This window comes from Sturnira hondurensis, unplaced genomic scaffold, assembly GCF_014824575.4.
Source record: "Sturnira hondurensis isolate 20B ecotype Veracruz unplaced genomic scaffold, ASM1482457v3 Scaffold0016284, whole genome shotgun sequence".
NCBI classification, from domain to species: Eukaryota; Metazoa; Chordata; class Mammalia; order Chiroptera; family Phyllostomidae; genus Sturnira; species Sturnira hondurensis.
This window is the reverse complement of record NW_028088915.1, coordinates 1,965,784-1,978,880: the sequence shown is the minus strand read 5'-3', so window position 1 is coordinate 1,978,880 and position 13,097 is coordinate 1,965,784. Positions and strand designations below refer to the sequence as shown.

The 13,097-nt window shown below is 43.6% G+C and overlaps 1 protein-coding gene across 4 annotated transcripts in view; it reads left to right on the top strand.

Moving 5' to 3' along the window:
- Positions 1 to 13,097, top strand: part of CELF2 (CUGBP Elav-like family member 2) — a 504,761-nt gene that overhangs the window by 179,122 nt on the left and 312,542 nt on the right. Inside the window, exon 1 of one of the 4 annotated variants that reach the window (XM_037065948.1) lies at positions 12,368 to 12,440. The exons of 2 other annotated variants lie outside the window; for them this stretch is intronic. In XM_037065948.1, the coding sequence (XP_036921843.1) occupies positions 12,388 to 12,440 (53 nt within the window). In that variant the 5' untranslated portion in view covers positions 12,368 to 12,387. Of the gene's footprint in view, positions 1 to 12,367; positions 12,441 to 13,097 lie in introns of those variants that run through there. One more of the 4 variants, XM_037065949.1, reaches the window with a different exon arrangement.

Below are 13,097 nucleotides of genomic sequence, written 5' to 3'. Positions count from 1 at the left end.
TGGGAGCTTCAGATACTGTGTCACCCCAGCCTTTCAACAACAACCAAAGAGATCAGTGGGTGAAGGGGGCCATAAACTGACCACAACCCATCAGGTGATTACAGAGACAAGGTCACCTGAAGGGATAATAGGAAAGTTTTACTTCCCATTAATTTTGTTTTCTTCATTTTTTTTTTCTGAAGGAGGTTCAGGAGGGTCAGGCTTTTCAACTTTTGTAAATTTTCCTAACACTATAGACAGGCACTGCTGCTTTTCATGCCAGCTGCCCCCAAAAGATGCATGCAAGTTCACAGTAGGAACAAAGGTGCTCTTTGAAGATTCCCGGAGTCACATGGAACATCTGTGGCCTTTTGAACATTTGCTCATTGGAAAATAAAGGGCAGGAAACATGCTCTTGCATGATTTTGCACAGACCACATTCTACTAACACTTGCTCCCGGACTCACTTCCCTCATTTCCATCCTATGTGCCTCTGTTCATTTATTTTTTCTAACACCCCCTTCATGTCTCCCTCCATGTGGTTCTTTGATCATCTGGTCATTTGTTGATTTATTCTAGTATGTAACAAACATTTATTGAACATCTACTATGTATCAGGCATCTTAGCAGGCATTGGAGAAGTAGAAATTGACACCATAATAGTGACAAGTAATAGAGATTGTCGGTCTCAAGGATCCAACAATCAAACTGGGGGAGAGAAAAGAAAAGTAATTTACTAGACAGTTGCTGCAATGAGGCTGCACACGAATGATTCCACAATACACTTGCAGCATTATTCACTTACTCTTACACTGTGAGTCTGCGGGTAAATCGTGGTTTGGCAGCCTGGGTTAGGTGGCTCTCTTTCAGGCTGTAAGTCTGCTGTGCTTGGCTCCAGTTTGTGAGTTGGGCTCAGATCTTTTCTGTGTGTGTTTGTTCTGAGGCCCTGGTGGAAGGGGCATGCTTTTCTCATGGCAGGTCACAGAACATAAAAACCCACACTAAACCACACAAGCACATTTAATATAATGCCTGCTGACTTTTTAACAGCTGAAACAAGTCACATTGTCAAGCCCAATGCCAGTGGAGTAGGGAAATGTATTCCACCTACTCCAGTGCACTATCGGTCACGTGATAGAGACAGGGCATGAAGAATTGGCAAGGTGATCTAATCTACCACACAAATAATGACAGTAAAGTATGACAAATGGTACTAGAGAAGTATATGTAAGGTTTGGAGAAAGTACAGAGACTTATCTCAGAGGAGGGGTATGTCGGTCAAGGTCAACCGGAGAAGCAGGGGCAGTAGGGTAGATGGATGGTGATAGATAGATGGACAGATGGTTAGTACAGGGAGCTGACTTCACGCAGTTCTGGCAGTAGGTTAGGAAGCCTCTGTAAAGGTTTTTCCTCTGCATCTGATGCTAAAATTGATTTCCACAGGCCAAACAGTCAAGAAAAGAAGATGGTGGTAAAGTAGGGGGTGGGGGAAATCAAGGGTAGGCTAGAACCCAGAAGCATGAGTTGGAAAGTCTCAAGGATGGACCGAAACACATGTCAGTTCTTGTTGCCTCTGCCTTGGTGACCTTGAAGGTGGAGGTAAACACATACCCCTGACCCAGAAGTTACAGACACTCGGGGAGGATCATGGGAGGGTAGAGCAGTTACAGGCCCAGCCATTGGTGACAGTGGCAGTTGCTTCCCCTTAGTTCTTCACCTCTCCTGAGAATCTTCCTGTGGCAGACCCTCCCCAGACACACTAAAAATGATTGTGAAGTCAAGTCTGGGAAATGTCATTCAGTCAAGGCAGTTTGACACATTACAGGGCCATCACAAGGGAAATCTAATTCCGGGAGGGGAAAGAGTGGATCAGGAAGTGCTTGACCGGGAGGTGGTATTTGAACTGCATCTTGAAGGATGAGCAACACGTAACAGGGAAGGAGGGATGGCAATTCAGGCAGGCACAAGGCGTGGGAAAGGTAAGGTTCAGGAATGTGGGAGATCCTCGTGTGGAAGCCCCAAACCCAAAGTCCCCAGGATCGCACTCCGAGTCAAAGCCAGGTGTAACTTGCTGTAACAAAGGAGCATGCTCACCAATGGTATGATGGGGCACCCGAGAAAAAGGAGTTAGGAAGGGACTTAGTATGGACATAGGGCTTGTGCCAATACTAGGAAGGTTTTACGGAAGCAGACAGTCCTTGATCAGGTGTTTGTAGGAAGCATTGGGTATTGCTATTGGCTGAATTGTGTCTCCAGCTGCCACACATTCATGTAATGAAACCCTGACCCCCAGTATCTCCTAATGTGTCTGTATTCGAAGCCAGGGCCTTTAAGGAGGTAACTAAGGTTAATGAAGTCACCAGGGTAACAGAACTGGGTCCTTATAGGAAGAGGAAGACACAACAGGGGTGCGTGTGCACAGAGGAAAGCCTGTGTGGGGACACAGGGAGAGGGTGGCTGTGTGCAACCCGAGGAGAGAGCCCTCCGGAGAAACCAGCTCTTCTGATATCTTGATCTGAGACTTCCAGCCTCCAGAATTGTGAGAAATAGATTTCTGTTGATTAAGCCACCCAGTTCGCAGTAATTTTTTATAGCAGCCCCCGCTGACTAATCCAGGGATCTTGGTAGTTTTATCTAAAGATTAGGAAGATTAAAGCGGAGCCACACATCACTGGGAAGTAAGCAGTTGGAAGAAGGGGATATTTCATTATTTTTGTAGTTGCAATGTCTTTGTCTTTCTCTTGTTCTACAAGAGCCTCAAAGTCTGATTATTTCTGTGTTCTGTAAGAGTTGTTTATAAGTTGGAAGCATCATGGCCTACCAGCTGCCAGGGCTGTTTCTAACTCTCTCATTGGCATATTTGGAGAGGATTCTCATTTACTGATCCAGAAATTACACTGAATCCCCATTGCTTATTATGTTGAATCCAGATTCCTTTGCTCAGTTAATAAGATTCACAGTCTGGCCTCATTCTTCCTCGTTTCTTTAATTTTCCTACATTTGTCAATACTTGTGCTATTTTATTCAGAATTTCTTTTCACTGTCTCCCACATAAACTGCCTTCAGTCTGGTCGCCATTCGGTGCCCTCCCCATGTGGGACCACACTTTGTAAGATCGCCTCAAATCTTATTCCTCCATGAAAGACTCTCAGATTACTCCAGCCGACTACCACCTCTCCTTCACTGGCACTCTCATGCCTCATAAATGACTGCAGCAATAGACGATTGATTATCCTTCGTTTTGTATGGGTGAGTTCTGTCTTTCTAACATGATCATACATTCTCTGAGGGCGGAGGCCATGACTCGTAGCTCCTTTGAATTCAACTTTAGAAAACTAACATTGTAGTCCCCCCGAAAGAAAAAAGTGTGGTTGATTTGTTTCATCATTTTTTTTTTAACTGGGACTATATTCTGACATCTTTGTATTTCTTTTGCTACTGAGGCGATATCCTCGACTTATTTATGTATTCAGCCAGCCAGCAAGTATTTTTGAGCACATATTTTTGTGCTCAGCACTTGACATTTAAGCTCAATAAATAAAGCAGAAATAAATCTGGTGGGAGTTGGAGATCACCAGGAGAGTTGTGCATGAGTCGGAAACAGCATGAACAACAGCACAGAGGCCAGAGTAACCAGGTATTTGAGGACTCAAAAGAAGTCTCTGGAGAAAGAGCACAGTGTGCTCTGTGAGAAAACATATGAGACAGGGGTGGCAATGTGGGCAGGTCTCATGACCCAGTTTTGCAGCTTGGACTCCATCTTCAGGGCAAGGGGAAAGTTCTGATGGGTTTCAAGCATGAGGCAGCTGTGGCCACATTTTGATATGAGAGACATAGCTCCGTGGAGTGGGTGGCATGGATCAGCGCTGGTGATCCATGGAGGCTAGAAAGAGCCTTCTCAGAAACCCTGAGAGCCTGAATCAGGGTCGTGTGGGCAGTGAACAGGCAGTGGGTCCAAGGGAGGTATGGTTCCGCTGACTCTCACTGCCTGGCAGGCGATTTTTACTCACAAACATTCTAGTTCCTGTATATTTATAGTCATCAAATCATGCTTTGGTTATGGGATTAAAAACAGACCCAAGATTTTGTTCATCTGGGTGAAGTTCCCTCTGTAATGTACTCATGGGTACTTTTCTCTAAGTATATGTCACTTCACGAAAAAGTTTAAATAGTTGACCCAGGAAATCTTCTCCAAGTCTGTAGTTTATAGTTCCTGATAACTTTCGGAATCCTTATCTGGCAACGTTCACAGACAGCTTGGAAAACGACTTTTGCTGTTGCTTTTCTGTTCCGTAAACTGGATGCCAGGATACAGATGTGAAAGTAGCTTGATTCCCTTTCAAACCAGGCTGCCTTCTACCGTGACTGCCCCAGTTCCCGACAGATTCCTGAAACTTCTAGAACCTTCCTGCCTCTTATTTGTACTGCCCTGCTTTTTCATTTAGCATCCAAACAAATAATTCATTGGGATCAGATACAGCTAGGTAGCTCAGCGCTTGACATGCATATGTTTTCTCTCCCCAGCCAAGTTTAAAACTCCTCAGCAATAGGTTCAAACCTTCCTTTCATGGAAGCATCCTTCTTTGCCTCCTCCTAAATTTTTTATTTGCCCTGGGGTTCTGGTCTTGGTTTATTTTGTTGCCCTCGCTACTCCTCCTGGCCGATCTCATCACCCATGCAGGAAGTAGTTCCATGCCTCCTCTAGTCGGAAGCCCTCCCAGCAGGCATCACAAGCTCAGTTTATCCACAGTGGAATCATTTATCTTCTCCATCTACTCTGTTTTGCCTTTTTTTTGTTGTTTTTTTTCCATCTTAGCAGTGTCATCATTTGTCAAATTGTCCATGTTAGAAGCATCAGGATTATCTTCCACTCTTTTGTTCATCCCACCTATTCAGTTGTCCATACAATGATCCTACCACTGAAAGATCTTTTAGCACCTTATCTCTGAGGCACAGTGAATAGAGCTAAGCCTGACTACCATCTCCAGCACTTCCTGTGGGTCAGCTTGGGCCTTTCTTCAACTCCCAGGCCCCCAATGTCCTTACTCGTGTCATGGGGCCCATAATACTGATTCACTGGATTGCTTTGATAATGGAGTCATTCAGTCTTACTCGGAGCGTCTCAGGCGAGGCCAACAAGTAGGCGGTAAGTCGTCCACGAGTAGGAGAAGCAGACTAACAGGCCACGTCACCTCTTCCCTGTTCTGTGGCTTACCACCCACTGCCTCCATGACTCCAGGCCTCTCTCTTCTCAGTTCATGCTTAATGCTGAAAACAGAGTTAACTTTCTAGAGCTGGGAAAACCTTTCCTGGCTTCTGTCTCCAGTGCTTGGGGTGGACTCCACGTCCTTTCTGCTTCATTTCCGTCACCCCGTTGGCCTCTAGCACCTTTCCTTTGAAGACTGTGATTTAGTCATGTACTTAAAATATTATACATATATATAAACACGCACATACATACACACACACAAATTATATGTGACGGGAACAGAGAAGTCAAAGTAATGTTTAATATCTAGCCCTGTAGGGTAAAACAACATAAAATTAATACACTTTTAAAAGTGATGCTCCATCTCATTAGGAACTGACTTAAAGAAATGAATTGTGGCATTTAATAGTGTTTACTTTAATAGTGTCTTGTTTTGTTTTGAATGGCAGGCAGAAGATGGAACAAATAAGGAGATAACTTGCCGTAGGTCCCTGGGGACCCAGCGAGCTAGGAGGGGAGTAAGCAGGCCTTCCCTGGGAGGAGGAGATCAGCTCACTAACTTTTCAAGCTGTGGGACAGTTAACTAAAGAGTTGAACACACAGAGTAGATCTACTGCAAACGGATGAAGCAAAAATTAGACTGACTTCTGATTCTTGTTCCTGGCGTATAAGGACACTGGCTTTTCCCAAGACATCATAAAACTTATCCTCCAACTCGCATTGCCCTTAATTCTGTAAGTTTGTCTACTTATCTCCTCGTCAGTGCCCTGTCCTGCCTGCCTGCAGCTCATTGGCTCCCAAATGTCAGCATTATGGAAAGTAATAACGGAAATGCATGCATTCTCTGTGTACCCATTCTCTGTGTAGCCACGCAAATGGTGAGTTAAAGTTTAAAAAAAAAAAAGGGTGAAGCAATAGGCTTTACCACTGCATGTCAATGACTGGATCAAGTCCTTAAAGTCAGAAACAGGACCTCCTGATCTTTCTGTCCCTCACACGTTCTAGCCTACTGACCGTTCGTAGTTGAGCGTGGCATTGCGTTATACAGCTGTGAGCCACTGAGATTCGGTCACTTAACAAAAAGGATGCTTCACAGAGAAATCCAGCCATTGAACAAATGTTTATTAAGTGTCTACCATATGCCACACATTATACTAAAGTGGTGATAAAACGAAGTTCCTGTTTTTATGCAACTTAGATGCAGACGAGGGAAGAGATAATAAACAAGTATGTAAGTAGATAATATAATTTCGGAGAGCGAGACACTCAGAAATAGAACATTTAAAGCACCTGCCCATTCTGTAAGAGCTGTGAATGTGTTATGGGTGTTTGGAAAGCATCTTTCCCAGGCCATCTGTGCTTCTTTCATCTCTGTCATAAAACCACATGAATTCCCATCTTGGTCTCACCTTCTTGCGTGGCAGACCCGTCTACTCCATTGACGGCCTTCATTACACTTGTGCTTTTAACTTCTTCGGATTCCCTAAGATCAAAACCACTAAGAAAGAGGGATCCCCGAGTGCACCAAACTCTCCATGTCCGTGACAGAAATCTCTCTGACATGGCAGTCTGAGCAGGCAGAACGGTGGCTGTGTGTGCGCGTGTCTGCCTTAAAAATAGCAATGATGAACTTGGCCCATCTCCTGTGCAAATGTTAATGCCTAACTTATGTATAGTCACCTCTGGCTTTCTCAAGATTTCCCATCTGCCCAAGGGTGGCCGCTGGCAGAATATTAGGCCAAAAATCATCGCTCAATTCTGAACATGTTATTTGCTAAGTGATAAGAGTTCACAGACCAAAATTAGTTATTTTATCAATGAGGCTATTTATGATGTTCTTTTCATGGGAAATCCTTTATTTTCTTCTTTCTGTCTTCAATAAACCTTTTCCTATCTGCACAGAAAAAGAGTTCTCTAAATCTGCTTCACGGTGTCTGCTTTTAGACTTCTTTTCCTTCATAGCAAGCAAGCAGTCACCATTACTCTTTATAATAGTAGCCCTTAAATTGATCTAGTGTCTATTTTCAAGTGGCTTCTTGGAGCTCTGAGTACTGTGTGGTTTATTATTTATACCTACTTATTGATAAAGATGATACTTCCTAATTTTAAGGGGCTTTACAATTATTCTTGCTAATTGCTCACCCCCATACCCCACGCATCCTAGAAAACGTCACCATTTTGAAGGTGAGCTGACTTTTCTTCCCTCAGTTTAGGAAGGAAAGTCAGTTTGGCACTCAGGGCCCATGGATTTGTTACTGAGATAGTGGCCCCCTGCTTCTGAGATGTGACTTGGAGGTAGTTTTTGGAGTGCTCAAGGGCAAGGAACTCAGGGTACATAGATCTTCAGATTGCCGCCAAACCCTTTCTTTACTAATGCTGCTAAGGTTTTACTTCAGGCCAGCTGTCAGTTTTATGTTCCAGCTTGTGATTTGTGATACCTGTGTCCTTTTGGCTTTGGAGGGTTTTGCCCTTAAGGCAAGGGGAAGCACTGGCATCTGGAAGAACAGGACTGTTCTGTGTTCCATTCATTCCAGCTCCCGCTGCGAGCGGCTCCGGGCTAGTCCCTGTGTAGACTCCACTGCCTTGCGCCTCTTTGCCCTTGGAGACCCTGCCTCTGAGACTCACAGAGACAGTCAGAGAAACTTTGTGTCTTCTGCTCCATACCAGGCCTGGGTGGGAACACATCCACTAATACACAGATTTAACAACTTTACTGAGCACCTACTGTGTGTCATGCACCGAGTATATTGGAAATCTACTTCTTGTAGACTTTGGTCACTGCTCAGTATTTATGAATTCTCTATCATTGTCATTTCACCTATTATAACAATATGGCATGTTTCTTAATTAAACCTGGCAAACCTATGGCCCCCCCCCCAAATTCATACGTTGACATCCTAATGCTTTATGTGATAGTATTAGAAGGTGGGGCCTGTGGCAGGTGATTAGATCACGAGGCAGAGCTCTTGTGCTTGGGATCACTGCTGTTAATAAAAGAGACCCCACAGGGTTCCCTAGCCCCGTCTGTCATATGAGGACATAGCAAGAAGGAGCCAGCTGGCACCTTGATCTTGGACTTCTCACCTTCAGAACTGTTGTTGTTGTTGTTCACAAGCCACCTAGTCTGTGGTATCTCATAGCAGATATATTATAGCAGCCTGAATGGACTAAGTCTCTGAAACCAGCAACTAAGTACATTTTGTGTCCTCGGTGCCTCTGCATTCCAAGAGTGTTCTTTGAGGACGGGAACTTGATAAGCATGCTAGATTTCTGTCCCACCCTTCATCAAGGGACGGATCTGTGCTCCTTGACCCTATGTCTCCAGCACACCTCATGCCATACACTCCCATCGAAATGGCACTTTCTCCTACCCTGGCAGTGCACATGCCCGCCTGCAAAGACAAGACAGGCGTACAAGGCAAAAAAAGTTGGCATCGTTAATGTTGCATTTAGAAAGTTAGCTTTTTATTGTACAAATTACCTATAATGTATGAATGCACATAGAATATACCTTTAAAAGGGCTGATTCCCAGCTGACCCCTGGAGTCCCACATTGTGGTGCTTTTCCAGTTTTTCCCTGGAAAACTGGAAAGTTTTCCAGTTTCACCAAGTTCGCATTACTGGCTAAACATTTAATTTACAAAGTTAAAAACATCTTTTGGGACCTAGAGAACTTTGAGATAAACTAAGTTTTCGTTCTTTGCTAATTATCTCTGTAATCCTTTTGAAAAATTTCCCTACAAAGTTAGTAATCACAATTGTTAAAAATTAACTGCCATTGCAGATAACCCCCAAATAATAATTTGTCCCCCAAAGTGCTTAGACTGCCTAGTTTAAATCCAGCCTTCATTTGAAATAATTCCTTGAAAGGAACTGATAAATACTAGTAGCCGAAATATAACCATTTAATCAATTTTGCACTAATTCAGTATGTAACCTCTAAGGTTATTACATTGGAACAGGGTGAGGTTTGTTACACCGGACACTTAAAAGCCCCGCCTTGCTGGGTGTGTCCATGAGTCGGTGGCTGCACTGTGGAATGCAGGCCAGGGGTCAGGGGGTGCTGTGGGCTGAGTCCTCAGGCTTGGTCATTATTGCACCTTCTGTGGACAAGTCGTTCCATCTTCTTCCCCTTGAACTTTTTCAGCTGAGATGTAACAGTATCATCCCTGCTTGCCTACGGTGTTGTTATCGGGACTAAATGAGCTAATAAATATGAAAGGGGCATGAAATTTAAAATAATCACATGTAAGGAATTCTCAGTGTTGTCTGCTGTGCCAACTAAATGACTGAATTAAAATAAAAAGTGTTTTTTTTTCCTGCATATTTGTTGAGGATACTACATAAAGGAATTTTGAAAATAAAATACAGTTGACTCTTGAACGATGTAGTGGTTAGGGACATAGTTAACCTATGTATAACTTTTGACTCCCCCAAAACTTACTTAGTAATAGCTTACTGTTGACCAGAACCCTTACCAATATCATAAATAGTCAATTGACATATATTTTGTATGTTATATGTGTTATGTACTGTATTCTTACAATAAAGTAAGCTAGAGAAAAGAAAGTGGCATTAAGAAAATCATAAAAAAGAGAAAATGCATTTACATCACTGTATTTATTGGAAAAAGTCTACATGTAAATAGACTTATGGAGTTCAAACCTTGAATATGCACAGGTCAATTGTAGTCCTCTCTCCAAAGTCCCAAGAGTTAAAAATAAATTCATCTCTTTATTTAGCTAATATTCATTACATACCAGCTAAGGGACAGTTTGGTGGATTAAGAAGTACAAAGATTACTCGAGTGTGGACTCAGAATCAAAGATGTACAAATACAATATACAAATGTTAGAAATAACATATCTTCTTTCTCTTCATTCAGCTTTATAACCACAATTTCAGCACATATGACTGATGGATATAAGACCTTCAATCTGTCAGTAATGGAGTTTGGACAAGTACAACACTCTTATCTGTAGTTGTCTCATTATTTAGGTACCTAGACTGAATAGGAAGTGGAGAGAAAATTAAATATCTAATGGTCTGATTCAATCCCAGTCCTTATTATTATCGGCCCATAACTCATTTCATTATAGGAATCATGCCACGCACCAAAGCACTGGCTGCGGATGCTAAGAATCTATTTATGGATAAGCAAAGGCATCATCGTTGTAGGTTAGGACTTGCTTCATCGTTCAGGTCCCACTAGAAACTGGATGGGAGTGCCGAAAAAGGGATTTCTGTCTGAGCAGCATATTCTTACCTGCCTCTAACCGGCGAAACGGTGGCCTCCGGCAGTTCACTCATGCTCCTTTCTATTAATATTGGCAGTGGCAGAACACACCCAGTTTCATTACCACCTGGCTCTTCAGGTGCTTTCAAACACGTTAGCTTTTGTCACCCCCCACTTAGCTGCTGGGGCAAAGAGAGCTGCAGAGAGGTTCGGTGACTGCTGCCTTAGCACCCACCAGGGGTCCCCAGGGCATGGCTCAGACCCTTTATCTCTAAGGTCTCTGGGTCTGAGCTCATTTACGTGGTGTTTATCTGGCTCCCAAAGAACACTGTAGATTTTTTATACCGTCTTTCCCTGGCAAGCTCATTCACTTTTATATATTCACTCTATAACTTTCATGGGCTACAGTGAAGGGAGGAAATGTAAACATATCATGGTTCTAGGGACAGGGCTCTCATTTCATTATTTGACCTTTGTCAAGTTATTTATCCTGTTATCTGACTGCCTTCCAGAAATAGCGATGGTGACTGCTGTCACCTTGGCTTATTGTCCTCAGGCCAGTTGATAATCTAAGTGAGATTACTGTGCAGTGGAGAGTAAAGACCCTTCATCACCCTCCAGAAGGTCTCCATTTCTCTGGCTGTGGGTCAAGGCTAAATTCAGAGGTTGGAGATCTACGAAGATATTGGGGCGTATTCCAGGTCTTCAAATAAGAAGGAAACGGAAGCTCATTGTTATGTTCCCCACCCCACAATTATTTCCACAAAAGCCTGAACTCCAGGCTATTACTGAGGAGCATGGTTCTGTTGACTGGGGACAGGTGAGGAGGTGCTTGGAGCCTGGAAGTGAGGAAACCAGCACTCAGTGATCCAGATCTGTGTCGGGCTCTGTTCCGTGTTGTTCCATCCAGGATGAGAGCATTCTTGGCTTCCCATCAGCACACACCTCCTGGAACGGTGCCTTTGTCTGCACTTTTGGACAACTGCTTATTCTGTCTGTAGCATCTCGTCTTCACTGTATGTGTTTAACTTGCTGTTTTCCTTGGCTAATCTGCACGGGATTCTTTTAATTCCAGTAAACACAAGTGCAATGTGTATTTTCCCTGGCTAACTCTATGCTAAACCCAGTGAGTGTAATGAAGTAGGGAAGCAGGTTTTTCTTATTTTGGAAACGAGCACCCAATTGGCTCCAGGGTCAGTTAGGACTTCAGTGTGACAGACAATCTTTGCATCGCCTGCCTCCTTTAGGTGCCCTGCTTCAGGCTGATTATGGCTCTGATCTGCAGGGACTCTGTAAAGTATATCCAAGTTCTCTAATCTCTGTCCTCCACATCCAGGACCCAGGGTGGGACTAAGGGTCTTGACCTTGTCACTCTTCCCGAGGACAAGTCTAGAGGAATTGATGAATCCGACTGTGAATTGATCGTCCCCCCAAAAGAGAAGCAGAAATCCTTCCCAGCCCACCAATCTATCCAAATCTCCTCTTGTTGTCTGTGATGCCTGCTGATAGTTGATAACAAAAAGAAAACGTGAAATTGGCTCTGCTAGTAAATGTATAAGAGAAAGGCAAACGAGTCCCTTATTTTTCTTTCCAATTGTTTAAGACGGTAATTACGAGAACCAACACCAGTCAGGCTTGAGTGAATGCACACAAGACCCCTATAGGCAGCACAGTGTACTAATGTAAAAATATGCCTAGACAACATAACTTGTCAGAGAGGATTATTTCTATGTAGTGAGTCTGCAGGAGCCCCTTTGCTCCACCATTCAGAATTTGACTAGAGAAGAGAGTGGGGCAAGAGAGAGAGAGAGAGAGAGAGAGTGAGAGAGAGAGAGAGAGAGAAAGGGAGGGAGAGAGGGAGAGGGAGAGCGCGCGCATTAGTGAACAGCTACTGTGGCATTGATGTTTGAGCGCACTTCTGAACTGGCTTTGTTGAGACTATCAGTGTCTCAGTGCAGAAAGCATGCGCTGTCCCAAATCCGCTGTTACTATGAGAAATGAGGAGCTGCTTTTAAGGTATGTTGTGGTGGCCTTTGTGTTAATGTATGCTTTTCTCGTTTCCAGAACTGGCTGAAACAATAATCATGCTCTGAAGCAAGTAGCTTCCTTATCTTAGAAGAGAAAAAAAATAATCTGGAGAGGAAGAGAGAAAGAGGGAAACAAAATCGAGACCAAGAGATTGGGAGAAAGAGAGAGCAAGCGAGAGAAAGGAACAGGACGGCTGTGTGCGAGTTCTATTTGCACGAGTTGCCTTTTGAAAGCTTATCATGTTTTTGCTCGCTGCGATTTGTGAGTGGCCAGTGGCTCATGTTAAAGGTTCCGAATCTAGCTCTTGGTTTGTCTTTTCCTTTGCAATGTCTAAGCCTCTTTCATTATTATGCACTCTGCATGGAATAATCACCGAAAAAGGAGCTGAGGAGACCCCATATTAGATTTGCGTCCCAAATACCGCTCTAATCTGGACTTAGCCTACCTAGATAGTCCTTCTGTGTTACCAGGTTTGGATCACTTTATCCTGTTTGCCAAAATGTGTACCTGTTTAAAGACCTCTGTTCATGCACAGCGTTCTGGGTCCCATGTATTGAAAACAAATATTTGTTTCCTCCATCTATGTCAGGGTTCTTTCGCATACTGAGAACGAGCCACCACTGACCTTTTGGAAGCAGAGAAAGA